General features: G+C 52.9%; 2 protein-coding genes across 2 annotated transcripts; one reads left to right on the forward strand and one right to left on the reverse strand.

The window, feature by feature from the left end:
- Positions 1-102: 102 nt before the first annotated feature.
- Positions 103-13514, forward strand: LOC116955482 (procathepsin L-like). The gene is made up of 9 exons (XM_032976590.2): positions 103-4552; positions 5959-6056; positions 7869-8011; positions 8855-9049; positions 10184-10375; positions 10861-11026; positions 11588-11693; positions 12266-12373; positions 13312-13514. Exons 2-8 carry the CDS (start codon positions 5960-5962, stop codon positions 12363-12365), a joined length of 999 nt encoding a protein of 332 aa, XP_032832481.2. The 5' UTR covers positions 103-4552; position 5959; the 3' UTR covers positions 12366-12373; positions 13312-13514.
- Positions 13515-14185: 671 nt separating this feature from the next.
- RSPH3 (radial spoke head 3) lies at positions 14186-24761 on the reverse strand. Its single transcript, XM_032976592.2, has 8 exons — positions 23901-24761; positions 21124-21211; positions 19674-19815; positions 19117-19262; positions 17353-17556; positions 15622-15784; positions 14997-15083; positions 14186-14495 (listed from the first exon to the last, which is right to left on the reverse strand). Exons 1-8 carry the CDS (start codon positions 23990-23992, stop codon positions 14428-14430), a joined length of 990 nt encoding a protein of 329 aa, XP_032832483.1. The 5' UTR covers positions 23993-24761; the 3' UTR covers positions 14186-14427.
- Between the last annotated feature and the right edge of the window lie 1882 nt (positions 24762-26643).

Raw genomic sequence — 26643 nt, forward strand, 5'->3', positions numbered from 1 at the left:
AACTGACGTGATTTATTTTCGCAGCGCTGAGCAGCGGCGGCGCCTCGCGGCCAGCGAGAGGAAGAGAGGAGGGTGGAGGTGGCGGGGTTCCTGAGTGTTCGAGCGACGTCCTCGTCAGAACTTTGTGTTGAACAGAGGCGATGGCTGAGATGGGTTGCAAGGGAATTCCGAAATGGATCCGCTCGGTGTGAGGGAATGTGGCGGGAAGAGAAGGGGGGGTTGACCTGAATTGTGGTGAGTGTTGTGGCCTCATTTGTGGTGAGTGGGTGAGTGTTTTTGTGGTGAGTGGGTGAGTGTTGTGGCCTCATTTGTGGTGAGTGGGTGAGTGTTGTGGCCTCATTTGTGGTGAGTGGGTGAGTCTTGTTGTGGCCTCATTTGTGGTGAGTGAGTATTGTTGTGGCCTGATTTGTGGTGAGTGAGTATTGTTGTGGCCTCATTTGTGGCGAGTGGAGTGGTTGAGTGTTGTGGCCTGATTTGTGGAGAGTGAGTGAGTATTGTTGTGGCCTGATTTGTGGTGAGTGTTGTGGCCTCATTTGTGTCGAGTGGAGTGGTTGAGTGTTGTGGCCTCATTTGTGGTGAGTGTTGTTGTGGCCTGATTTGTGGTGAGTGGAGTGGTTGAGCGAGTGTTGTGACCTAAATTGTGGTGAGTGAATGGGTGAGTGTTGTGGCCCGAATTGTGGTGAGTGGGTGAGTGAGTGTGTTATTGTGGCTTCAAAAGTGGTGAGTAGAGTGGTTGATCAAGTGTGTCGTGGTGAGTGAATGGGTGAGTGTTGTGGCCTCAATTGTGGTGAGTGCGTGTGTTGTTGTGGCGTGAATTGTGGTGAGTGGAAGAGGTTGAACGAGTGTGTTGCTGTGGCCTGCAGTGTGATGGTTGAACACACCACGGTATAGACGGGGTTAAACAGTGTCGAGTCGCCCGAGTGAGCGAAGTTTAACAGGAACAGTCGCCACGGCAGTAGCGCTAGAAGAGTGACAAGGGAGCGACTGCTGCTACCGTTGCTGGATCATCGTCACCTCGACTGCTGCTGCTGCTGCCGCTTCACTCTGAAGCCTCTGCGGTGCAGCAGTGGAGGAGGGAGCAAGGGGCACAGCCCCACGTGGCAGCAGTGGCAGATTGTTCAGCGTGAACGAGACTTCGGCACGGAACACAAAGCCCATCTTGCTCACTCGATGCCTCCTCTGTCAGATCGGTGATTGTGCATCGTCTGTTGTGATCTCGAACTTTGCAAGGGGATGGAGTGGGGGGGGGGGTGATCACGATGGGATTGTCACGTGCTGCGAGGCTACCGGTCTACTGGGCAGCGAGGTGTGTGTGTGTACGTATGTTGAACTTCTTTCGCACCGTACGTAGCCAACCGCGCTAGTCAGAGGTGCGGGGGAAGGACAACACAAACTAAACACCAAAACGCAGTTTTAATATAAATTAGTTTTCAACCTAGAAGTGGGAGTACAGCAAGCAGGTTTGAGAATCCGTACGATGCAAACAGGCCGTGGCTGAAAAAATAATCATTGTCCCAGCATCCTGAAGCAGAAACGCTCCTTGTGGGTTCTCAAAAGCTTTCTAGACTTTTGTGCACAGCTTGTGGCGAGACACGTGATCGATGTACCTGTCGAATGATCTATCGCTGTGTCTCTTCATGCCAATGATTTACCCAGAGTAATGTCTTTGAAATGACTAACCGAAGTCGTATAATTCTCAATATAGTGGAACTTAACCAATTTAAGTGCAGAAACCAACATTTTAATTACAGGCTTGTGTGTGTGTGTGCACTCATTGGCGACTGCGTAGCGGTCAGCGCACTGTGCTATTAACCCGGCCCCGAGGTCGATTCCGGCTCACGGCCAACACCGGTGACGATTATTTGAACCGGTCATGGGCCTCCCCTAGGCCGTCTCGGCCTCAAATGAGTACCTGGTGCGGTGTATAGTAAACAACACCACTGGGGAGACAAAGGCGGTCGAGCGTCGTCTTGGCCACCCACCCGCCATCGTGTGCCGTGCCGGCCTTCATAGGTGCCGCTCCACAATATCAGGTTTTTTGGGTTAGATCGCGTAAATATAAAAATGTCTTGTTAAACCCGCCACCACCCGACACAGCCAATGAGTCAGGTTTGTCACGTAAACAGAACGTGCCAATTCGTTATTAGTAAAGCAACAACGGTGGTTTATTGGAGAGCAAAGCGACAAAATTTACTGAGTACGACGTTTCGCCAGTAATTACAGCTAGCTTCGTCAGGCGACAGCCAGAATTGTGGAGAAATCCTCCCGATTCGTTCCTTAAATAGAGGGAGAGATTAGATGACGTCACTTGCACGAAGTGCTGCTCGCTAACGGCACTTACCCCAACAGTCTATGAAGGCTACACGGGGGATCTTTGTTTTTGTTGTTGTTAGTTATTGGTGACCAGGCTGACACCAACCCACGACGCTGGAAAAGCCCTCGTTAGTGAACCCCTCGTTATTGAACCCGGGATTCAAACTTGGATCTCAGCGGTGACGGATCTGCGGATCTGACCTCTGACCTCCGAGGCCTGAGCCACAACTTGGCCAGCGGCAGATGAAACGTGGCCGATTGACAGCTCTCGTGAGCGCCGGTTAGCCCCGGTGAATAATTGTCGTCTTCGCTTAGTTAAAAAAAACCTCAACGCCATTCATGGGACCTGCAGTAAAAAAACACATAAAAAGAGAGGGACATCTGCAAGTCATTTACCGCTCACGTTTGCCCCTCGGGGCGCTGCGGGTGATCTTGGTCCCCGTGACCCCGAGGTGGAAGTGGTTACACCAACTGAGAGATGTTATCCCATAATAGAGCGTTTTTTGTGGGTTAGGTCGCGTAGATATTTACACGATCTAACCCCAAGAAAACCCTATGTTATGGATGATATTGGTCGCGAAAGCCTACGTGTTAAACTCAGAGATGATTTTTGTTGTCCGTGCGGTGCTCTGCAGCCTTTTCTTGGGTCTGCTGCACCTTATAAAAGAACGTAAACAACAACAACAACACCACAATGAGAGGTGGCTTGGTAATGGCTGCATCGGCAAGACGGAGCCGGCAACGGCCAAGAGCCCTGGCCTCGAATCTGCGTCTCAAAATCCCCCGTGATTAAACCTCAACTAGCGGGCAAGCACGTGCGCCCGTAACGACGACGCGCGTGGCCTGTTTAAAACAAAAAAGCGACGTTTCGGGCAATGGCCCTTCTTAGCTTCGCGCAGAGAGGCCTCTCCTCTCGAGTGTTCTATCACGATCACCTGCGCGCCGCTCCTGCCAGACGAGGCCGGGGTCGACCACCTGCTTGGCGGCCTCGGGCCCGGTCGCCAGGTTTGGCTGCAACGCAGTGCACACAAAACGAGATCATCCTTTTATTTTGTTCCGTTTGGCTCCGTTCCGTGTGTCTCTGTTCCGTTCCGGCTCCGTTCCGTTCCGTTTTTGGTTCTCACTAATTTTTTTGGGACTGCACTCCCCGCTCTGGAGAATCGAACTTTTTTTTTAAAGTTTAGGATCGGCACGCGTGAGACGAGCGCCCCTTTACCCGGGGACCGTGATCCAACGCGTCCCCCCCCCCCCGACTGTGGAGAGGCGAGTTGTTGAGGCAATCCTCCTAAGTAGTTCTGTGATGTCATCATCCGGGACCATTCTTTGACACGAGCGTGACGCACTGCTGACCCTCTCTCTCGCCGCGACACCGACAACACTCACCCAGGTATATACTTTGAGGCTGAGTCTACCTAGGGGGAGGCCCAGGACCGGTTCAGATATTTGTCACTTTTATTGGCCGTGGCCGGGAATTTAACTCTGGAGGCCAGGGTTCGTAGTGCAGCGTGGCGCTAACCGCTGCACCACCGCTCCCCACATACAAAGATCCCCCGTATAGCCTTGACAGACTGCTGGGGCAAGTGCTGTTAGTGAGCACCTATGAAGGCCGGAACGGCACATGATGGAGTGGGTGGCAAGGAATATGCCCGACTACCTTTGTCTCCCCAGTGGCGATGTTTACACACAGCACCAGGTACTCATTTGAGGCTGAGTCGACCTAGGACTGGTTCGGATAATTGTCACCGTCGTTGGCCGTGAGCGAACTCGGGTCGCCAGGGTTCGTAGTGCAGCGTAGCGCTAACCGCTGCACCACCGCTCACCCACATACAGGCACATACTGACATACCTGGGCACGAACACACGCGTACCTATGCTGTGCACACACACACACACACCTGTACACAAATGTGCTGACACTTGTACAATCATCTCTCCCACCCCCATAGCCGTAAACAAACTTTTGGGGCAATCGGCGTTCGCGCGCACACACAGCCACGTGGTCACACGCGTTGCATCTATAAACGCACATCTGTACACTAATATGCTAACAGTCACACACACACACCTATAAACACACACGGGCTGACACGCGCTCAGGTGCAGTCTTGTGACTGCAGGTGACCCACCAGCTGTGTGCGTATATAAGGCACCAGTCCCCACTCAGTCCCAAGTACGACAGGGTGCGGGACTCACCTGTGAACTCACCTGTTCTTCAGAAGCCTTCTCTACTCCACGACAGGTAAGGAGGGGTCTCTTTTGCGAGCGGAATGCCTCGGGTGTATTTATTTATTCTTTCGTTGACGATTTCCAACCGCGTCCACCGTGCATTCGATCCGCCGTGTGCCGAACGGGGTTCACGGCGCAACCGTCGAGGAGATGATCCGACGCAGGCGGCAGCTCGGAGCGTCTCGTCTCGTCGTGATGGGTCGAGGCAAATGAACGGGCGGCGAGTTTGAATCTTGGCCGTGAGGACGATGCACGGAAGGGAATGTTGGGCGAATCTGTGATGCGTGAATTCGTTGTCAAGGCAGAGTTGTGATGAATAAGAATGCGGTTTGACCCTGTCTGGCAATACAACAGGTGTTAAAAAATAAGACGTAGCTATTGCAAGGAATCAAGTCCGCATTAGCCACACGTACTTGTGCTAAAACGTGCAAACAAACTTGCTCTGATAATAAATGCATTGTCTTTGAAGCTAATAAAAGCATAATTGACGAGAGCAAATTATGATGATGAATGGATAGATGGGGAATGAGTGATAGCCATGATGATGAATGGGTTGGATGAAAAAGATGGGAATAGCCATGGAGAGAGGTCATGAAGAGGACGAGGGAACGGTGGTAGTGGTTGTAAGGGGGAGATTAAGGGGTCGTGGGGTGAGCTAGATGGTGAGGAGCGGGAACTCGTGAGCGAAGATGAATACTTGACGTAAAATTGTGCTGCTATTAAAACTATTACAAAAAACTATAAACTTCGTTTTATTTTATTAGGTAAATGCCCATTGAGCTATGTAGATATTTTTCAGAAGCGACCTGGCTCTCACAAATGATAGCTCAATGCGGTATGATCACGTGGACATTCAAAGCAGCAATGATGATGCGTCTCATAATACTGCTGGCTGCTGATGATTATTCATTACTGATGGCGATGTGTTGTTTATGATGATGGATTGATGATTGCAACAGGTCAGTTATAAATGATTTATGATGGTGGAGTAGTGATGGTGGAGTAGTGATGGTGGAGTGATGACGGTGGAGTAGTGATGGTGGAGTAGTGATGATGGAGTAGGTATGGTGGAGTGATGACGGTGGAGTAGTGATGGTTAAGTGGTGATGGTGGAGTGGTGATGGTGGAGTAGTGATGGTGGAGGAATGATCGTGGAGTAGTGATGGTGGAGTAGTGATGGTGGAGTAGTGATGGTGGAGTAGTGATGGTGGAGTGGTGATGGTGGAGTAGTGATAGTGGAGTGGTGATGGTGGAGTGGTGATGGTTAAGTGGTAATGGTGGAGTGGTGATGGTGGAGTAGTGATGGTGGAGTAGTAATGGTGGAGTGGTGATGGTGGAGTGGTGATGGTGGAGTAGTGATGGTGGAGTAGTGATGGTGGAGTAGTGATGCTGACGATGATGCCGCTGGTGGTGCGGCAGGATGATGCTCCGTGTCACGGCACTCGCTGCGCTGTTGGCGTTCGCCCAGGCGCTCAGCGTGGAGCAGCTGGAGTGGGAGTCGTGGAAGACTCACCACGGTACCCCTCACCACCTCGCTCACCACTCACCACCTCGCTCACCACTCACCACCTCACTCAGACTCACCACGGTACCCCTCACCACCTCGCTCACCACTCACCACCTCGCTCACCACTTCACTCACCACTCACCACCTCACTCAGACTCACCACGGTACCCCTCACCACCTCGCTCACCACTTACCACCTCACTCACCACTCACCACTTCACTCAGACTCACCACCTTGCTCACCACTCACCACCTCACTCAGACTCACCACTTTGCTCACCACTCACCACCTCACTCAGACTCACCACCTTGCTCACCACTCACCACCTCACTCAGACTCACCACCCAGCTCACCACTCACCACCTCACTCAGACTCACCACCTTGCTCACCACTCACCACCTCACTCAGACTCACCACCTTGCTCACCACTCACCACCTCGCTCAGACTCACCACCTTGCTCACCACTCACCACCTCACTCAGACTCACCACCTTGCTCACCACCTCACTCAGACTCACCACCTTGCTCACCACTCACCATCTCGCTCACACCACCCAGCTCACACTCACCACCCAGCACCTCGTTTGACCCCTTTCTGCCTACACAACTAGGAGGTGTGTTTAGATGTTCAAACACCAAATAGATTATACCTTTTGCAAGGCATCAAGTCTGCATTCACCACACACGTTACTTGTGGTAAAATATGCAAATAAACATGCTCTCATCATGTTTTATGCATTGTCTTTGAAACTGATTGGTCCACACCAGAGACAGCTTTCTTGATGGCCAAGCCTCACCGCCAGTGTTAGAGCAGAGAACAACACTGGGCAGACAGTGCAGAGACTGCTCGTAAATTAACACTGACCCTATCACTGACCCTAACACTGACCCTATCACTGACCCTAACACTGACCCTATCACTGACCCTAACACTGACCCTATCACTGACCCTAACACTGACCCTAATACTGACCCTAACACTGACCCTAACACTGACCCTAACACTGACCCTAACTCTGACCCTAACACTGATCCTAACACTGACCCTAATACTGACCCTAACACTGACCCTAATACTGACCCTAACACTGACCCTAACACTGACCCTAACACTGACTCTAAAACTGACCCTAACACTGAATCTAACACTGACCCTAACACTGACCCTAACACTGACCCTAAAACTGACCCTAACACTGAATCTAACACTGACCCTAAAACTGACCCTAATACTGACCCTAACACTGACCCTAACACTGACCCTAACACTGACCCTAATACTGATCCTAACACTGACCCTAATACTGACCCTAATACTGACCCTAACACTGACCCTAAAACTGACCCTAACACTGACCCTAAAACTGACCCTAACACTGACCCTAAAACTGACCCTCACACTGAATCTAACACTGACCCTAACACTGACCCTAACACTGACCCTAAAACGGACCCTAACACTGAATCTAACACTGACCCTAACACTGACCCTAACACTGATCCTAAAACTGACCCTAACACTGAATCTAACACTGACCCTAAAACTGACCCTAATACTGACCCTAAAATTGACCCTAACACTGACCCTACATATTGACCCTAACACTGACCCTAACACTGCCCCTAACACTGACCCTAACACTGACCCTACATATTGACCCTACATATTGACCCAACACAGACCCTAACACTGACCCCAACAACACTCGGACCCGCTCACAGTGCCCCCAGCACCCTACCCCCCCGGTACCGGCGCTCACCCTCTGACCCTAACCCCCTTGCACCCCCTCCAACCCGGACCGTGACCCCGCTGCTCGCAGGCAAGAGCTATGAGAGCGAGCAGGTGGAGTCTCTCCGCCAGCAGATCTTCCAGTCCAACCTGCGCCTCGTCCTGCAGAACAACCTCCTGGCTGACCAGGGCAAAGTCTCATACCGCCTCGAGACCAACAAGTTCGCCGATCTGGTGCGCTGTGCTGCTGCTGCTGCTGTATCTGGTGGTGATTGTTGGGGTGGTGGTTGTGGTGGATGCGTTGGCTGGGTCATGTAGCCCGCATGCCCAGCCACCGCATGCCTAAACAGCTTTTGTTCGACCGGATAGAGGGGGCTTAACAGTGAGAGGCACGGCTAGAGAAGAGATGGAGTGATGTGGTACAGGAGGATTTGGAGCTGAGTGGACTTGCCGATGACTGGTACCAGCGGTGTCAAGATCGGCCTCTGTGGAGGAGGCTCGTGAAGGACGCTGCTACTGGGCAGTAGGAGGCAGTCGCCCTCCAGCAACAACGGAGGAGCGACGCTCACAACGATGAGCGGAGTGCCGGGTGGTTAAAACACAGCAAGTTGGCACAGTAGGGGGCACAGGTCGTGCATCGGCCACTCATCTGAGTCAGTCAACCCGTGGCCCCTGGGTCTGTCCCGTGACCTCCTGCCAGATGATTTACAAGTGCAACAGCTCCCAGTGGCTTCAGGGTGTGGTAGAGGCACGGCATTGGGTGTGTTCGAGGTGGCGTGGCCCAGGGCGCCGTCGTCTGGGCCACAATTTCCAGACATTTCCCCGAAAGTTCTCGGATTGATCCGGGCAGAAAAATAAACGATGATGGGGAACTCCTCGCTGGTTGGGATGCGGTGTTGACTCGGGATCTGCGATGGGTCCCTCCCTCCATCCTCCCTGCCTCCTTCACCCCCCCCCCTCACTCCTCCCTCCCTACCCCCTCCCTCCCCACCTCCCTCCCTCACCCACCTACCCCCTTCCGTCCCACTCCCTCACTCCCCCCCCCTCCCCCCGCGCCACCTCTGTCCGCCCACCCAGACCGGCCGTGAGTTCCGTGACCTCGTGGTGGGCCACTGCCTCCTGAACCGCACGCGTCGCGAGCCCCGCGCCGCTTCGACCTTCCTGGTCGCGCGGGACGCCGTGGAGCCGCCCAGCGTGGACTGGAGGGACAAGGGCTACGTGACCGGGGTCAAGGACCAGGGCCAGTGCGGCTCCTGCTGGGCCTTCAGCACCGTGAGTGGGCAGCGCCCGTCGCCCTGAGTCCGCACCGCGTATCAACTCGCGTGACTCCAACCTTGTCTCTCCACCTTGTCTCTCCACCTTGTCTCTCCAACCTTGTCTCTCCACCTTGTCTCTCCCCGTGTCTCTCCACCTTGTCTCTCCACCTTCTCTCTCCACGTGTCTCTCCACCTTGTATCTCCCCGTGTCTCCACCTTCTCTCTCCCCGTGTCTCTCCACATTGTCTCTCCACCTTCTCTCTCCACGTGTCTCTCCACCTTCTCTCTCCACCTTGTCTCTCCACCTTCTCTCTCCACGTGTCTCCACCTTGTCTCTCCACCTTGTCTCTCCACCTTGTCTCTCTACCTTGTCTCTCCACCTTGTCTCTCCACGTGTCTCTCCACCTTGTCTCTCCACCTTTTCTCTCCACGTGTCTCCACCTTGTCTCTCCACATTCTCTCTCCACGTGTCTCTCCACCTTGTCTCTCCACCTTTTCGCTCCACGTGTCTCCACCTTGTCTCTCCACCTTGTCTCTCCACGTGTCTCCACCTTGTCTCTCCACCTTGTCTCTCCACGTGTCTCCACCTTGTCTCTCCACCTTGTCTCTCCACGTGCGTCTCCACCTTGTCTCTACACCTTCTCTCTCCACGTGTCTCTCCACCTTCTCTCTCCACGTGTCTCTCCACCTTGTCTCTCCACCTTCTCTCTCCACGTGTCTCTCCACCTTGTCTCTCCACCTTGTCTCTCCACGTGTCTCCACCTTGTCTCTCCACCTTATCTCTCCACGTGTCTCCACCTTGTCTCTCCACCTTGTCTCTCCACGTGCGTCTCCACCTTGTCTCTACACCTTCTCTCTCCACGTGTCTCTCCACCTTCTCTCTCCACGTGTCTCTCCACCTTGTCTCTCCACCTTGTCTCTCCACCTTCTCTCTCCCCGTCTCTCCACCTTGTCTCTCCCCGTGTGTCTCCACCTTGTCTCTCCACGTGTGTCTCCACCGTGTGTCTCCCCGTGTGCCTCCACGTACAGCGGCTCGCCCAGCCGCGAGGCGTGGGGTGGCCGTGCGTGGAGGAGGAGGGCCCGGGCTGCACGACCGCCGTGAGAGCCTCGTGTCCGTGTGCTGCCCCCCCCCCCCCCCCCCCCGGAACAGACGGGCTCGCTGGAGGGGCAGCACTTTGCCGCGACGGGGAAGCTGGTGTCGCTCAGCGAGCAGCAGCTGGTGGACTGCTCGGGCAGCTTCGGCAACAACGGCTGCGAAGGAGGCCTCATGGACAACGCCTTCGAGTACATCATCGCCAACAAGGGCATCGACACGGAGGAGTGCTACCCGTACACCGCCACGGTGCGCCCCCTCCGCACGTGTGTGCGTGTGTTGGCACGGTAGGGGGCACGGGTGGTGCATCGGGCAGCAGTCGTCTCGGTCGGGCGACCCGTGGCACCTGCTGGGTCTGTCCCGTGACCTCCTGCCGGCGGGCGTTCCGACAACTTCACGTGGCCTCACCGTGCACCTAGCCTGGCACGAGCGCCGTGGTGTCACTTCACCGCCACTTAGTGGCGAATGTCGGTGGTTGTACGCGTGCGAGTGTCCGAGGGTGTGTGTGCTCCCTAGCAGCACTTGCCCCTACAGTCTGTTAAGGCTATACGGGGGATCTTTGTCTTTGTGTGTGCGTGTCGAGGACTTCCCAGATCTTTATCCTGACGTCCAGAGCGCCTCGTCATGACCACATGTGACGCGCTTTTGAATCCAATTCTATTCCCCTCGATGATTGATGTCGCCGCCGCCGCCGTGACGATTGGTGCCGTGCGGGCCGCGTGCCTCCGACGCAGGACGAAGTCTGCAAGTTCAAGCCGAGCTGCATCGGGGCGACGTGCACGGGCTTCGTGGACATCCCCTCGGGCGACGAGGCCCAGCTGAAGCAGGCCGTGGCGTCCGTGGGTCCCGTCTCCGTGGCCATCGACGCCAGCAATCCCTCCTTCCAGCTGTACGGCTCCGGTGAGCAGCGCGCCGGGTCCGATTGGACGTTGCCGATGCCCGGGTACCGGCCGTGTCAAGATCGGCCTCTGTGGAGGAGGAGGAGGCTCGTGAAGGACGCTGCTGCTGCTGATGCTGCTGGGCAGTTAGCGGTGGGAGTCGCCCTCCCAACAACCACAATGGAGGGCGGCGGTGCGATGCTCACAACAACGAGCGGAGCGCCGGGTGGCTAAAACACAGCGAGTTGGCACAGTAGCGGGGGAGACAGGACGACTGGCTGGCGTGGTGCTGGCCTTAATCGATGGTAAATAACAGCACTTACCCCAACGCTACGCAGGTTACACGGAGGATATTTGTATTATTCTTGAATGTGTGTGTACACCGTGTGTACACTGTGTGTGTACACCGTGTGTGTGTACACTGTGTGTGTACACCATGTGTGTACACACCGAGTGTGTGTGTATACACCGAGTGTGTGTGTATACACCGAGTGTGTGTGTACACCGAGTGTGTGTGTGTACACCGAGTGTGTGTGTATACACCGTGTGTGTGTGTACACCTCTCACCACCCACCTTGCCCAGGCGTCTACGACGAGCCGATGTGCAGCAGCGAGCAGCTGGACCACGGAGTCCTCGCAGTGGGCTACGGCACCCAGGACGGCACGGACTTCTGGCTCGTCAAGAACAGGCGAGGGCCCCGCGTCTTGTCCGTCTCCACGTTTCCCCTCCCCCCCACGTGCCCTCTCCCCACGCTGTCCTGCATTTCCCCCGTGGCTCTCTTATATCCAATCGTCTCGCCCTCCCCTCTATACACAGGGGGCTTAAAAAATGCAATCAACATACACATGATAACAAGTATGTATGTTGATTCCTTCAAAAAGTCAAAGAGTCTCAATTTGTTCGACATTATTGTCAACGCGTGCCTGGAATCTTCTCCAGGTGGTCTGCAGAGCCTGGAGGAGGCGGCACATTTGTTCATGGTATTGTCGCACACTCTCAGAAGTGTTCACATTTTTTTGAAGCACCCTGTGTTTCCCCGTTAAACAGAACTGATTCAAATGGTGCTGCTGTGTTGACAGTGGTGCTCAAGCACAATTAACAATAAACAACCTCCCAAGACATCCGCCCATTAAAACGAAACGCTCAAACAGTTTCCATTCGAAGGCGGAGTGTTATTGACGAATGTGTTCAATAATTATTTATCCCGTTGTTAACCCCCCTTCGACCTGTCTCCCCGTGTCTCTCCATCCCCGCGAGCAGCTGGGGCGCGGACTGGGGCAGCAAGGGCTACATCCTGATGAGCCGCAACAAGAACAACCAGTGCGGCATCGCCACCGCCGCCAGCTACCCCTTGGTGTAAGCGACGAGGTGAGGCGGAGACGCACGCACGGAGGCTCCGTAGCCACGGGGAGTGGGGAGGCCTGAGAAATGAGAGGAGTGCCTTGCATAGCCACCCCCGTTGACAGTAGGTCGTTGCGCCTCTGGGTCTGCCCCTTGACCTCCTGCCAGCAGTGAGCCGTGCGCACTTCACGTGACGGCCTCAAAGTGCACCTAGCCTGGCACGAGCGCCGTGGCGACGTCACCGCCGATTAGTGGCGGATGCTGGTATATCGTGGTGTCGGTGTGGTGTCTGTGTGTGCGAGCGGTAGCGTAGCGGTCAGCGCGCTGCGCTACGAAGCCGGTGACCCGAGTTCAATTCCCGCTCATGACCAACATCGTGCCAAATATATGACCCGATCCTGGGCCTCTCCTAGGTCGACTCAGCCTTAAATGAATACCTGGTGCAGTGTGTAGTAAACATCGCCACTGGGGAGACAAAGGCGGTCGGGCGTGGCGCTGGCCACCCACCCCCTCGTGTGCCGTGCCGGTCTTCATAGGTGCTCGCTAACAGCACTTGCCCCAACAGTCCGTCAAGGCTATATGGGGGGTCTTTGTCTTTGGTGCATCTACCAGTCATCTTGGTCAGGCAATCCATGGCACTGGAGTCAGTTCCGACACATCACGTGGCGTCGGAGTGCACCTGACCTGGCACAGGCGGCATGGTGACGTCACTGCCACTTAGTGGCGAATGGTGGCAATTGTGTATTGGAATGGTATTGTTTTGACTTTGGGAAGACAAAGGCGGCCAGGCGTGATGCCGACCACACCACCTACTTGTGCCATGCTGGCCTTCATAGGTGCTCACTAACAGTACTTGCTCCAACAGCATGTAAGGCTAAATGGGGATCTTGGTGTGTGTGTGTTCGTCAATATAGACACAAATGTATGTTGAGTTTTAAAAAAAGCATGTCATTATTTTGTTTCAGATGAACCCAGCCAACAAATACCTCCTGACCGGACACATCCAGAAGATTACACCAACACCTACACATATGTAACCCTCAATGAACATTCCATCACCATCAAATCACCCCTATCCCCAACCTTTGAAAAGACCTATATACCCTTACGTGCTACCGAAGTGAATTGCTTTTGCCTGTAATGTGAAATAAAACAAAATTCAAACAGATGAACTGTGCAGCCATGTGCGTTACTCCGAGCTCGTCAAGGCACACACACATTCACGCTGAAGGTATCGATGTAATATTCTACACCGAGCAAACACCCAGCACTTGCTGTTCATCTTGAGTGAGGAATGGACCGTGCCCAACCTCATCGCATGTCAGGCTAAGCAGGCTTTTTGAGCCTGGTTGGTGACCACCAGGGCTTACCAGGTGTTGTAGGCATGGGGCTGCGATATGGTGAGGAGTTGGCAGTGTTCTTCAGGGTGGGGACTAAAGCCTTGGGACATCGATGATGATGATGGACAAAGAGTATTTCACTTCAACGGGAACGTGTATGAATATAACGTAGTCTAACCATACCATCATCAGCTGTGGACGAGGGCCTCTCCATGCCACCACCACCTCTCACGAAACTTGCATTTCAATAATCAGTCCAGCACTTTCGCACGAACTGATTTAATTGCTCCATCTCCTTCAGATTACGGGCCCTCTCAGAGGCGTTCTGTTCCTTGGCTGCCACGCTAACCAGGTCACCCATCACTTGCTTTGTTCAGACATAGACTTTTCAACAACCCTCCAAAATTCAAGTACATTCACATCAACGCAATGATATCCATTGCAGGTATATTTTACAAAAATAAATGTATTTGATTCACATTTAGGAAAGAAGCAAAAATCCAGTTTGACAATTACATTTATTGTTATGCTCACTCATTGCCAATATAGCACAACAGTATGAAACTCTGTAAAACATCGCCTTATTTTTGCAATACCACATGAATGGGAAGCTCTGGATTCGAAGCCAGGAACTCGGTGGCTTTGACGCGGCCATTACGATTCCCCTGAAACCACCCGAACCACTGAGAGTGGGAAAGATGTTTTGGGTTGGCGTCACTTCAGATGACATCTCAGGTGTCCTTAGCTCTCAGAAGGCTCTCCTCCTCCGTAGCTCCTCTCTCTACGAGCTGCCACGTCGCGGATGATCGCTGCGAAGAACGAGAACAACTCAGGCTTGTGAGCGCTTCCGAAAATGTGTGTAAGACTCTCCTGACTCTCAGCTCAAGAGGGCGTGCTGCCATAGCGGACTTCAACATCCCCTACCCTCTATGCACTGAGATCCACAGACTGAATAAGTACCAACTTGGTCCTGACAAATGCAGCAAACGGAGAGAATGCACATGTGTATGCAGGGTGTACAGGTGTATATGCTTAATGCACGTAACTTATACCGTATGTATAAGTACCTAATGTGTATGTATATATATACGTGTGTATGCCTGCGTGTATGTGGGTTCACGTGGTGCATCGGCCAGTCATCTCAGTCACTCAACCCATGGCACCTGGCTCTGTCCTGTGACCTCCTGCCAGTGGGAGTTTGACATTTAAAGTCACTGCCACTTGTGGCAAATGGCGATTATTGTGTTGTTGTATGTATGCACTTTGTTTATATATTTGTATTGATGTATTGTAGGTGTTTGGTTGCTCACAGTCCAGGAGAGCTCGGGCCTCCAGTGCCTTCTGGAGCTCTGCCTCCACCGCGTTCATCAGCCAGGGCATGAACGCATTCTCCACATCTAGGGACACATGGGGAAACGTGGGGTCATCAGACAGGGCGGTACAAAGAGCCCCCGTATAACCTGTAGCAGTCTGTTGGGGCAAGCGCTGTTCACGAGTAGAATCTATGAGGACACTCGAGGGGGTAGGTGGCCAGCACCACGCCCGGCCGCCTTTATCTCCCGAGTGGCGATGCCTACACACCGCACCAGGTACTCATTTGAGGCCGAGTCGACCTATGGGAGGTCCAGGACCGGTTTCAGATAATCGTCACGGGTGTCGACCGTGAGCGGGAATCGAACCCGGGTCGCCACGCCACAGGGCGGTACAACGATAGACGGATGGATGTACGGGGAGGCACAAGGGAACGCACACGGGGGAGACGTGTGGACGGAAGCACCGCAACACAATGAATTGCGACTGCCAAACCCGCTAAAGTGGCGGCGCCACCTCTCCTCACGGCGCACGGGGGGAGGGGGGTGGCGGCTCATTGATCGGGCGGTGCCGCCACGACGGTCGGACACGCGGCGTCGCGCTCCGTCGCGGTCATCCGCGCACCCCTCTCGACGGGGTCGTAGAAGTATCCCGTGTCGCGCAGCGTGCTGAACACGGCCGGGATGAGGTCGCCCAGGTAGCGTTTGGCGAATGCCCGCGCCGCCACCTTGTCCGCCACCTCCTTCTCCTGCGCCACCACCTCCTGCTGCTGCCGCCGCCGGCGATCCTGCAAGGGGCGGCCCGGGGGGGGGGGGGGTTGGCGGCAGCGTCGGCAAAACCGGCGGGGAATCTCGGTTGAGTTCCCGTCGTTTACATTGGGCGAGAAGCTGACGCTCGTGGGATAAGTCTCCTTTTGCAGAAGAGACTCGGATTGTCACCAAAATGTACGCAAAATTGATTTCAACATAAAAAACCGCAATACAGCAAAGGACAATGAAACGTCACCTGAGGCTGATGTTTGTAACCGCGTTTTAAATACCGAGGATATATTCCGCGGGCAACGGAAATGATTGGCCGTGCGGGAATAGGAAACCCATTCAGCACAGTAGGACAGAAACAGGAAGAATAGGGCCGCAAATAAACGTTTTCTACAAGCTAAACTAAAAACTAAACTTTTTTTATTTTACCAGCTAAGGCCCACTGAGCTATGTCGCTCTTTTTCAGAAGTGACATGGCCACAAATGACAGCTCAACAAAGTGGCTTATCATCGTGTGCAAATGTACAGCAGTCAAATTCTCTAAACGTGTGATGTTGCTTCTGAATATGGAGGGAAAAACCAGAGGGCCCCGGAGAAAAATTCATGCGACCACGGGGAAACAGAGACATGCAAACTCCAAATATACATCCATAAGAGAGGTGTTTTTGGGTTAGATCGCGTAAATATATAAATGTGTCGTTAAAACCCACCACCACCCGACACAGCCAACTAGTAAGGGTTGTCACGTAAACAGAACATGCCAATTCGTCACTAGTACAGCACACCGGTGTGTTGGAGAGCCAAGCCACAACATTTACAATCTGAGTACAACGTTTCGCCAGTAATTACAACTAGCTTCATCAGGCGACAGCCAGATTTGTGGAGAAGGATGACTGTTTCGTTCCTTATATAGAGGCGTAGATGTGGTGACCACGCTTCTGCGCTCTTACGCCAAGTGGGGGGTGGGATTACTGAGTCAACATACATGATGCATGTGCATTATGCCAGCCCTTTGATCTTAACGACACATTTATATATTTACGGGATCTTACCCAAAAAAACCTCTATTATGGATGATATTGGTCGCGAAAATATACAACTGGGTGTCTGGCTCAGGATCGAACCCACGACCTCTTGCATATCAGACGAGGGGGGTAATACCTCGCCACCGCAGTGCCCCAAGACGTTCAGGTGTTAAGATGTCCATCATGTTGATACCAGCAAGAAGGGCCCCCCCCCCCATACCTGGGGACCTCTGTGTGTATGCGTGTGTGCAGGGTGGAAACGCGGAGTAGTGGCGTAGCAGTTAGCACGCTGCGCTAGGAACCTGACGAACTGGGTTCGATTCCTGGTTCGCCAGTGATGAGTCCCTGAACCGGTTCTGGGCCACCCCGAAGCCTCAATTGAGTAATCTGGTGCGGTGTGTAAACATCGCTACTGGGGAGACAAAGGCGGCGGGGCGTGGTGCCCTTGCGTGCCGTTTCGGCGTTGTTAGGTGCTCGCTTACAGCCGGGCCGCAAGGGGCGCGAGGCCGTGCCGTGGGGCTGCGGCCCACCGCCCTGCGGCGCCCTTTGCGCGAGGCGGGAGGCCGTGTCACCTTCTCGGCGCGCAGCCTCCGGTCCTGCTCGTGGAGCCGCTGGGCCTCGGCGCGCTCGGCGTTGCGCAGCTCCAGGAAGGCGCGCTGCTGGGCGCGCAGCGACGCGAGCTCCTCCTCCTCCATCACCTCCAGCAGCGACTGCTCCACCGTCTTGCCCACGAGCACCTCCACCAGGGGCCGTACCTCCACTTCAAAGTCAAACAGCTGAGGTGTGCGGGAATCAGGCATACGTACAAACATATGTATTTCTAAACATGTATAAACAAATATAATACAGGGTGCTTCGGAAAATTGTTAACACTTCCGAGAATTTGCAAACAATACCACAATAAATGTGCCTCCGGGCTCTGGAGACCACCTGGAGAAGATTCCAGGTGTGCGTTGACAATGATGGCAAACAGGTGGAGACGTTTTGCCTTTCCGAAGCTATTAACATCCATGTGTTATCACATTACAGTCTATTATCCGTTCTATTTTCCCAACAAAACGATAGTCCCATATAAGTGTTAACATTTTTTCGAAGCATCCTGTATAAACTTACACACAGGATGCAAAATTATTAAGCGGTGCACCTCGTTCGCGTATCTGTCCTTCCACACAGGGGTGCAACTATGGCGGAGTGGGAAGGGTTTATGGCAGCAGCGTTACGCGACGCACAGGGACCCAGTCGGCCGCAAGGGGGCCCCGAATCAAACAGGTAAACAAGTAAATAAATTAAAATAAATATTAAAGAAACTTTTTATGACAAGAATAATATATATAGTTGTAGCCTACAAATGATTGTATATGAGTTAAAAACATCCGCAGCTATTTCAGTTAAAAGTGAGTCGGGAGAAAGGGAGAGGGCCCACGGTCGTATCTTGCAGCAGCGGCGAGCCATCCGCACTTCGCGTGGCGGCCTCCAAGTGCACCTAGCCTGGCACGACCGCCGTCGCGACCACTTAGTGGTGAATGCTTGATTATTGCGGCGAATGCACGTATATCGAGGTGTCAGTATGGTGTCATATACGGAAGTATTTTTTACACATCTCGTCAGCAACACGGCCTTGCTGAGAGTGCATAATTTCAGCAGCACTGGACTGGTTTTGACATACGGTGTTTCACCAGCAGAGGCGAACAATGCTTGCTTAAACGCAAATTGTGGTGAACCACGAGATATCTGCAGACAAGGACGCTTGCTGCCAGACATATATATTGGGTGGAGTGGTAATGCAGTGATTGGTGCAGTGCGTTGTGAAGCTGTCTAACACGTAGTAGTAGGGATTTCGCGACCAATATCCATAAGAGGTTTTTTTTGTGAGATCGCGTGAATATAAATGTGTCGTTAAACCCTTCACTGCCAGACACAGCCAATTAGTAAGGTTTGACACGTAGTAAAACGTGCCAATTAGGCACTAGTTCAGCACACCGGTGTGTTGGAGAGTAAACCCACAACATTTACAATGAGTATGATATTACGCCGGTAATTACAATCAGTCTCATCAGGCGACAGCCTAAACGTCGTTCTCACGGCCAACACCAGTGACGATTATCTGAACCGCTCGGTTCTGGGCCTTCCCTAGGTCGACTCAGTCTCAAATGAGTACCTGGTGCGGTGTGTAAACATCGCCACTGGGGAGGGGAGACAAAGGCGGCCGGCCATGATGCAGACCACCCGCCCCCTCGTGTTCCGTGCAAGCCTTCATAGGTTGCTCGCTAACAGCACTTGCCCCAACAGTCTGTTAAAGACTGTGTGTGCGTGTGAGTGGGCGTAAGTCGGCGTGCCTCGCCCGGCAGGATCTGCGTGGTGGCGTCGCGCCCACTCTTGGCGGGGATGAAGAGAGGGCTAGCGGGGCGGTCGAGGAAGGCGTCCGTCTGACAGCCCCAGTCGCGCTCCTGCACACGGCCACTCAGCTCCTCCAGGTACAACTCTGCGTGCAAACGAAAAACGCACACAAGGTGTGTACACGCGTCAATTTCCACCGAGTGAAATGCCTCGCTATAGTCTACAGAGGCCGGGTGGGCAGTCCGGCGTGGCTCAGGCGCCGGGTTGTTCATCCGCTGCGTCCACGGTGCGGAGAATGAGGCTGCATGCGATGACCGCAACGTGAGCACCCCCCCTGCCCGTGGCCCTGCTTGGCCCCCGAGCCACATTCAGATTGTCAGAACACCAGCGAGGCGCAGTTTGGTTCCGGCTCGGCTCAGTAGTTAAATGGCCGGCAGAAAAACACACCCGTGCCGCGAGGTGCCCCCCCGCACTGGCTCTGCGCGTACTGCGTCAGCGGAGAAGGGGGTCACATGAGGCTGCGAGAACGCGCCCCCCCACCCCCCACCGTGCCCACCGGTCTGTACGTCGACGTGCTTGCGGCCCTCCACGGGCTCGGGGGAGAAGGGGCGCAGGGCGGCCTTGGCTCTCTTGCGCGCGAGGGCGCGCCGCCGCGACTCCTGCTGCCTCTGCAGCTCCACGGGGTCTGGCCCTGCCGACTGGATTCACAGGCAAAGACAAAGATCAACTCCCACCTTGTAGCCTTAACAAGCTGTTGGAGCAAACGCCGCTGGCGAGTAGCGCCAATGAAGGCAGGCGCGGCGCACGAGGGGGTAGATGGCCAGCACCACGCCCGGCCGCCTTTGCCTCCCCAGTAGATTGTTTTTAAACACCGCACCAGGCTGACGCCCAGGACCGGTTCAGATAATCTTCACTGGTGTTGACCGTGAGCGGGAATCGAACACAGGTCACCACGTTCGTAGGGCAGCTCGCTAACCCTGAGCCACCACCACTAGTTTACCCAGGAGGGCCTCACTGAGTCTCTTAGACTATGCCAAGTTTGTCGCAGTCGGGGTCGCGATGTTACTGTGAAAACTCCAAATTGAGGCATTTGCAATTCATTTTTCAGCATTGGGATGTTTTGACAAATGAACGTATTGGCGGTACACCGGTGGTGCACGGCATAAAAATAAATACAATTTCTCACAATAATTATGTATTTTCCCGCGATTCGCAAACCCGGTCAGAAAATCTTGCGGGGTGGTGGTGCTGCGTCAACATCGGTTCTCGCGGTCGTAAGACGGAACGTTTATACGAGCGGCTGAACACCCAGCCTGGTGATGATTGGCTTGCTCCGTGTTCCGAAGGCAGATTTGATTCACGCCATAGACTTGTTCCGACGGTTCCTCGATTCACTTGCAGAATCATTTCTTGGCGGACGGTGGTATCAAAAGCTTATGCCTCAAGTTACACGTTCGAATGAGAAAGCAGCAGCTGAATCGAAGTGCAACTTCTGATGGAGAAGTCTGTGGCTCACTCAAGGGGCAACAGCGACATAGTCAGACTGGTTCATGAGGACCGGCGTGTTATGCTTCACCGGTGTACCGCCAATACGTCCAAATACCAGTTACATTGTGTTTTGTTTAGCTATGGGAGGCATGCGGTTGACGGTAGTAGTCTAGCGGTGGTTGCAATAATGATGATGACGCTGATGATGTTGCCGCTGATTTATGATGGAAATGATCAGGAGCTGGCAAACCAAAATAACAAGGAGAGGAATTTTTTTCGGATTCGGTAAGTATTAAAAAACCTCCATATTTCCAGAGACGCCAATGCGGTGCGAATAACGAGTCACGGAGCAGCAGTCCTTAAAGAGCCACCGCATGCGGCTCCGGAGCCGCAGGTTGCAGACCCCCTGGTAACGATGATCAGCATGGCACTGTTGTCGGCACTTCCGCTCTCGGTGATTGATAATGGCAATGATGGCGATGCTGAATGTGAGTGCGGGTATCGTTGATGGGCCTCACCGTGGGCTGCAAGTGCTGCGCGTACGTGTTCCCACGCACAACGCGCCGGTCGTACATGATGTTGCCAAAGCGATCTGAGCCATCGTCCCTGCAACGTCACCACCATCGTCGTCATCATCATCATCCTCTCCCCAACACAGGCCAACATAAAACAATACCTTACATGGCATTGTTTTATCAAAAGCCAAAAGTGTCTCCCAGTTCAAAGGAACGACGTATCATGTCCGGCACTGCAACGTGTCAACGTAGGGTCGTCCTACGTTGACAACGGCCGACGTTCACCACCAAGTAGCTGTCACCACGGCGCTTGTGCCAGGCAAGGTGTACGTTTAGGCCGTCGCCAGAGGCGTGGATCACGAAAGGCTCCCGCTGCTGCTGGAAGAATATCACAGGACAGACCCAGGTGTTGTGGGTTGACCGATGTGCCAGGCTAGGTGCACGGTTGCCTTCGCCCCGGTGCGAAACTAGTTCGACATACACATACGCAAGAGGGCACGGGAGGGAGCCGTGCATTATGGGTCACTTGATATGACTGGCAGATGCACCGCCTGTGCTGTCCGCTCTGCCACCTCGCTGCGAATTGTCTGTCCGGCGATGTTGGAACGGCGACCGCCTCCAACTTGCCAGCAGCTCTCGAAAAATGCACCAAGCTGGTGGCACTTGACCAGGAGCGTTCCTTCACGAGCCTCGTCGTCCAGGGAGGCCAATCTTAATATCGCTGGTACCGATCATGGGTGACGGAATACAGAGATGGGGACTCACGGCTGTCATCAGTCAAGGATCAGTCAAGCAGTGGAGAGAGACTCACGACTCTCATCAGTGTAGCAGTAGAGAGAGACTCACGACTGTCATCAGTGTAGCAGTGGAGAGAGACTGACGACTGTCATCAGTTTAGCAGTGGAGAGAGAGACTCACGACTGTCATCAGTGTAGCAGTGGAGAGAGATTCACGACTGTCATCAGTGTAGCAGTGGAGAGAGACTCACGACTGTCATCAGTGTAGCAGTGGAGAGAGACTCACGACTGTCATCAGTGTAGCAGTGGAGAGAGACTCACGACTGTCATCAGTGTAGCAGTGGAGAGAGACTCACGACTGTCATCAGTGTAGCAGTAGAGAGAGACTCACGACTGTCATCAGTGTAGCAGTGGAGAGAGACTGACGACTGTCATCAGTGTAGCAGTGGGGAGAGACTCACGACTGTCATCAGTGTAGCAGTGGAGAGAGACTCACGACTGTCATCAGTGTAGCAGTGGAGAGAGACTCACGACTGTCATCAGTGTAGCAGTGGAGAGAGACTCACGACTGTCATCAGTGTAGCAGTGGAGAGAGAGACTCACGACTGTCATCAGTGTAGCAGTGGAGAGAGAGACTCACAACTGGCATCAGTGTAGCGGTGGAGAGAGACTCACGACTGTCATCAGTGTAGCAGTGGGGAGAGACTCACGACTGTCATCAGTGTAGCAGTGGAGAGAGACTGACGACTGTCATCAGTGTAGCAGTGGAGAGAGACTCACGACTGTCATCAGTGTAGCAGTGGAGAGAGACTCACGACTGTCATCAGTGTAACAGTGGAGAGAGACTCACGGCTCTCATCAGTGTAGCAGTGGAGAGAGACTCACGACTGTCATCAGTGTAGCAGTGGAGAGAGACTCACGACTATCATCAGTGTAGCAGTAGAGACTCACGATTGTCATCAGTGAAGCAGTGGAGAGAGACTAACGACTGTCATCAGTGTAGCAGTGGAGAGAGACTCACGACTGTCATCAGTGTAGCAGTGGAGAGAGACTCACGACTGTCATCAGTCAAGGATCAGTGTAGCAGTGGAGAGAGACTCACGACTGTCATCAGTGTAGCAGTGGATAGAGACTCACGACTGTCATCAGTGTAGCAGTGGAGAGAGACTCACGACTGTCATCAGTGTAGCAGTGGAGAGAGACTCACGACTGTCATCAGTGTAGCAGTGGATAGAGACTCACGACTGTCATCAGTGTAGCAGTGGAGAGAGACTCACGACTGTCATCAGTGTAGCAGTGGAGAGAGACTCACGACTGTCATCAGTGTAACAGTGGAGAGAGACTGACGACTGTCATCAGTGTAGCAGTGGAGAGAGACTCACGACTGTCATCAGTGTAGCAGTGGAGAGAGACTGACGACTGTCATCAGTGTAGCAGTGGAGAGAGACTCACGACTGTCATCAGTGTAGCAGTGGAGAGAGACTCACGACTGTCATCAGTGTAGCAGTGGAGAGAGACTCACGACTGTCATCAGTGTAACAGTGGAGAGAGACTCACGGCTCTCATCAGTGTAGCAGTGGAGAGAGACTCACGACTGTCATCAGTGTAGCAGTGGAGAGAGACTCACGACTGTCATCAGTGTAGCAGTAGAGACTCACGATTGTTATCAGTGAAGCAGTGGAGAGAGACTCACGACTGTCATCAGTGTAGCAGTGGAGTGAGACTGACGACTGTCATCAGTGTAGCAGTGGAGAGAGACTCACGACTGTCATCAGTGTAGCAGTGGAGAGAGACTCACGACTGTCATCAGTGTAGCAGTGGAGATAGACTCACGGCTGTCATCAGTGTAGCAGTGGAGAGAGACTCACGACTGTCATCAGTGTAGCAGTGGAGAGAGACTCACGACTGTCATCAGTGAAGCAGTGGAGAGAGACTCACAACTGTCATCAGTGTAGCAGTAGAGATAGACTCACGACTGTCATCAGTGTAGCAGTAGAGATAGACTCACGACTGTCATCAGTGTAGCAGTGGAGAGAGACTCACGGCTGTCTGTAGGGGGCGCGGAGCGGCACGGGTCGAGGTCGACTTGTGAAGGTGTAGGCCTCGCTCTGGGCCTGCGCTAAAAACGCCGTCATCTCTCTTGCCCGGGCGAGCAACTCGAAGCTCCAACAGACAGAGAAGCCTCCCTCGGTGGAGCAAACCGCCACGTGGATGTCGACGCTCGCCCTCGGTCGGTGAAGCGGAACGACAGGGGAGATGAGAGGAGATGAGAGAGATGAGGGAGAATTGAGAGAGATGAGGGAGATAAGGGAGAGATGAGAGAGGAGATGAGCGATGTGAGAGAGATGAGGGAGATGAGAGATGTGAGAGAGAATTGAGAGAGATGAGAGAGGAGGTGAGGGAGGTGAGAGAGAGGAGATATGAGAGGAGAGAGATGAGAGAGGGGATGAGAGATGGAGACGAGAGACAGAGATGAGAGAGAGCTAAGGGGGTTGGACCCTTCAAAGAAGTTAAAGTCTCAGTTGGGCCGCGGGCCTTCCCGTCTCCATGGAGACCGCCCGCTGTCTGACTTACGCACCGCTCCGCCGCCGGTAAATATAGAGCGCGCGCAAACCGCCGGGTTTATATTAAAGTTTAATAACTTGCACTACTAAATGCTGCCGCATGCATCTCTTCGTTCGTTTTGTTGTTGATTTTAAATGATTTTTTTTGTTTTCTCTCGGTTGTCCGGAACGGACTTTGAGCCGCCTTCACGCATATCGCTGCGCGCCGTCCCGGCGGTCTCAATAGGCCGGCGCTACTTTTGTGTACACAAGCCCCGTTGTTGCCAGGGGCGACGCGGGAACGTCAACCACAACAACAAAAACCTGAAGCGGCGCGTTTGGTGATTGCCCCGCGCTGATTCGCGCCCCCGCAGCAGCCCAATAACATTGTGGCGACAGGGAGGTCGCGGCGGTCGACAGCCGCCGATCCCGAATGCACATTCGGCAATTGTTGGTCAATTGAAATGAGTTTTATTTTGCGACTGGCAAAGGAGGCCTCATGATGAAATGCGTTAAGGGGCCGTCCATAAATGACGTCACGCACCTGGGTGGGGGGGGGGGTCAGACATTTGTGACGATGTGTGACGGGGGGGGGGGAGAAATGTGACGTCACATCAATATGCGCAACTTTCAATAAATATAGACAACACGTTCTACTTGATTAAATAGACTTTTTAATAAATATTTTCGCCTACAACATCAGAGTGCAGCGCCACATTAAATACGCACTACAATAACAATAGTTTAAAGCGATTTGAAGCATGTTTTTTTTGGGGGGGGGGCAGTGCTTTGTGACGTCATATTTGAGGGGGGTCTGACTTTTTGTGACACCGTGTGACGAGGGGGGGGGGTCAAAAATCGTCCAAAATCGCGTGACGTCATTTATGGACGGCCCCTAAAACAAAAAGGATTGTGATTTTTTTTACCCTTTCTGGCAATAAAAGAGGTGTGTTTTATATGTTCAAGCACCGAATAGATTACACATTTTGCAGGTCTGCTTTAAACACACGTTACTTGTGGCAAAACATGCAAACACTGTTGCTCTGATAAGAATGAAGTTATGCATTGTTTATGAAACTGATCGCCCTACACGAGAGATTGAAGCCTTCTTCACGGTCAAGTGTCTGTCTCAGTGCCAGACCAGAGGACGCCAAAAGGCGAACAGCACAAAGACAAAGTATTGAGCAGTTACATCGATGGGACCTTTTCTCCAGTATCAAAATGATGAAACTTTAGAAGCTAACCCCCTCTTCCTGATGACGAACGCTTGTGTTGCGATCGAAACGTCGGAGTTTTTTTTGTATTTTTTTTGTTATTTTCTTTGAACCTATCTACGTGACTTTACCGAAAGACCCAACTAATATGATGAAACAGTGATAGGTTTTACCTATAAATGCTCTAACACACTTGCATTGTCTCTGCACTGTTGGCCTGTTGTTGTTCTCTGGTCTAACACTGGCGGTGAGACAAGGCCATAAAGAAAGCTGTCCCTGGTGTGGGTAAATCAGTTTCAAAGATAATGCAAAACATTATTACCAGAGCATATTTGTTTGCATTATTTGCCACAAGTATGTTTGGTCAATGATGTCCTTGCAATAGGTGTATATTTGGTGTTTGTACGTGTTAACACAACTCCTGTTAAGGGGTAAAAGCTATTCTTATTTCTCATATTTTTTATACTGGCAAAAAGGTCCCATAGATAGAACTTCTCGACCCAAGCTATAAGTGTTCTAATACTTGCATTGTCTTTGTACTGTTCGCCTTTTGTTGTTCTCTGGTCTAAAGCTGTCTCTGGTGTAGACCAATCAGTTTCAAAGACAATGCGTATAACATGATCAGAGCATGTTTGTTTGCATGTTTTGCCACAAGTAACGGCGTGTGGTGAATGCAGACTTGATGCTTGAACATCTAAACACACCTTTCTTATTGCCAGAAAGGGTAGACACCTATTATTGTTTCATATTTTATGATGCTGGCAAAAAACAAGGTGCCATCGATATTGCGTCGTTGTTGTTGTTAAGTAAATCTTGATTTGTTGTTAAGTCACGTTTGTTATTTTACAGTGAAGTTGATCGTTTCATTGTTCAGTTAATTCGGCCCACCGAAGACTTGTGTCCCCGGGTACCGTCGTCTCCTCGTCTGTGTATATCAAAGCAAACCTTGGGCGCTGCGTCTTCTCATTCGGTAACTCGTTCTTTTTTGCACGTACTATGAAGAAAAGGGCCATTGGCCGAAACGTTGCC

The sequence above is a fragment of the Petromyzon marinus genome, chromosome 60 (genome assembly GCF_048934315.1).
Source record: "Petromyzon marinus isolate PM22_M1 ecotype Great Lakes invasive population chromosome 60, UKy_Petmar_22M1.pri1.0, whole genome shotgun sequence".
NCBI classification, from domain to species: Eukaryota; Metazoa; Chordata; class Hyperoartia; order Petromyzontiformes; family Petromyzontidae; genus Petromyzon; species Petromyzon marinus.

What these genes read in the sequence shown, in the direction of transcription:
- LOC116955482 (XM_032976590.2), top strand. Translation starts at nt 5,960, where the DNA reads ATGATGCTCCGTGTCACGGCACTCGCTGCGCTGTTGGCGTTCGCCCAG. An exon ending in CCTGCTGGGCCTTCAGCACC is followed by an intron (nt 9,050 to 10,183) that starts GTGAGTGGGCAG and finishes CCCCCGGAACAG; the next exon opens with ACGGGCTCGCTGGAGGGGCA. An exon ending in GCTACCCGTACACCGCCACG is followed by an intron (nt 10,376 to 10,860) that starts GTGCGCCCCCTC and finishes CCTCCGACGCAG; the next exon opens with GACGAAGTCTGCAAGTTCAA.
- RSPH3 (XM_032976592.2), bottom strand. Translation starts at nt 23,992, where the DNA reads ATGACGGCGTTTTTAGCGCAGGCCCAGAGCGAGGCCTACACCTTCACA. An exon ending in CGCAGATCCTGCCGGGCGAG is followed by an intron (nt 17,557 to 19,116) that starts GCACGCCGACTT and finishes CGCACACCTCAG; the next exon opens with CTGTTTGACTTTGAAGTGGA. An exon ending in GGAGGCTGCGCGCCGAGAAG is followed by an intron (nt 15,785 to 17,352) that starts GTGACACGGCCT and finishes CGCCCCTTGCAG; the next exon opens with GATCGCCGGCGGCGGCAGCA.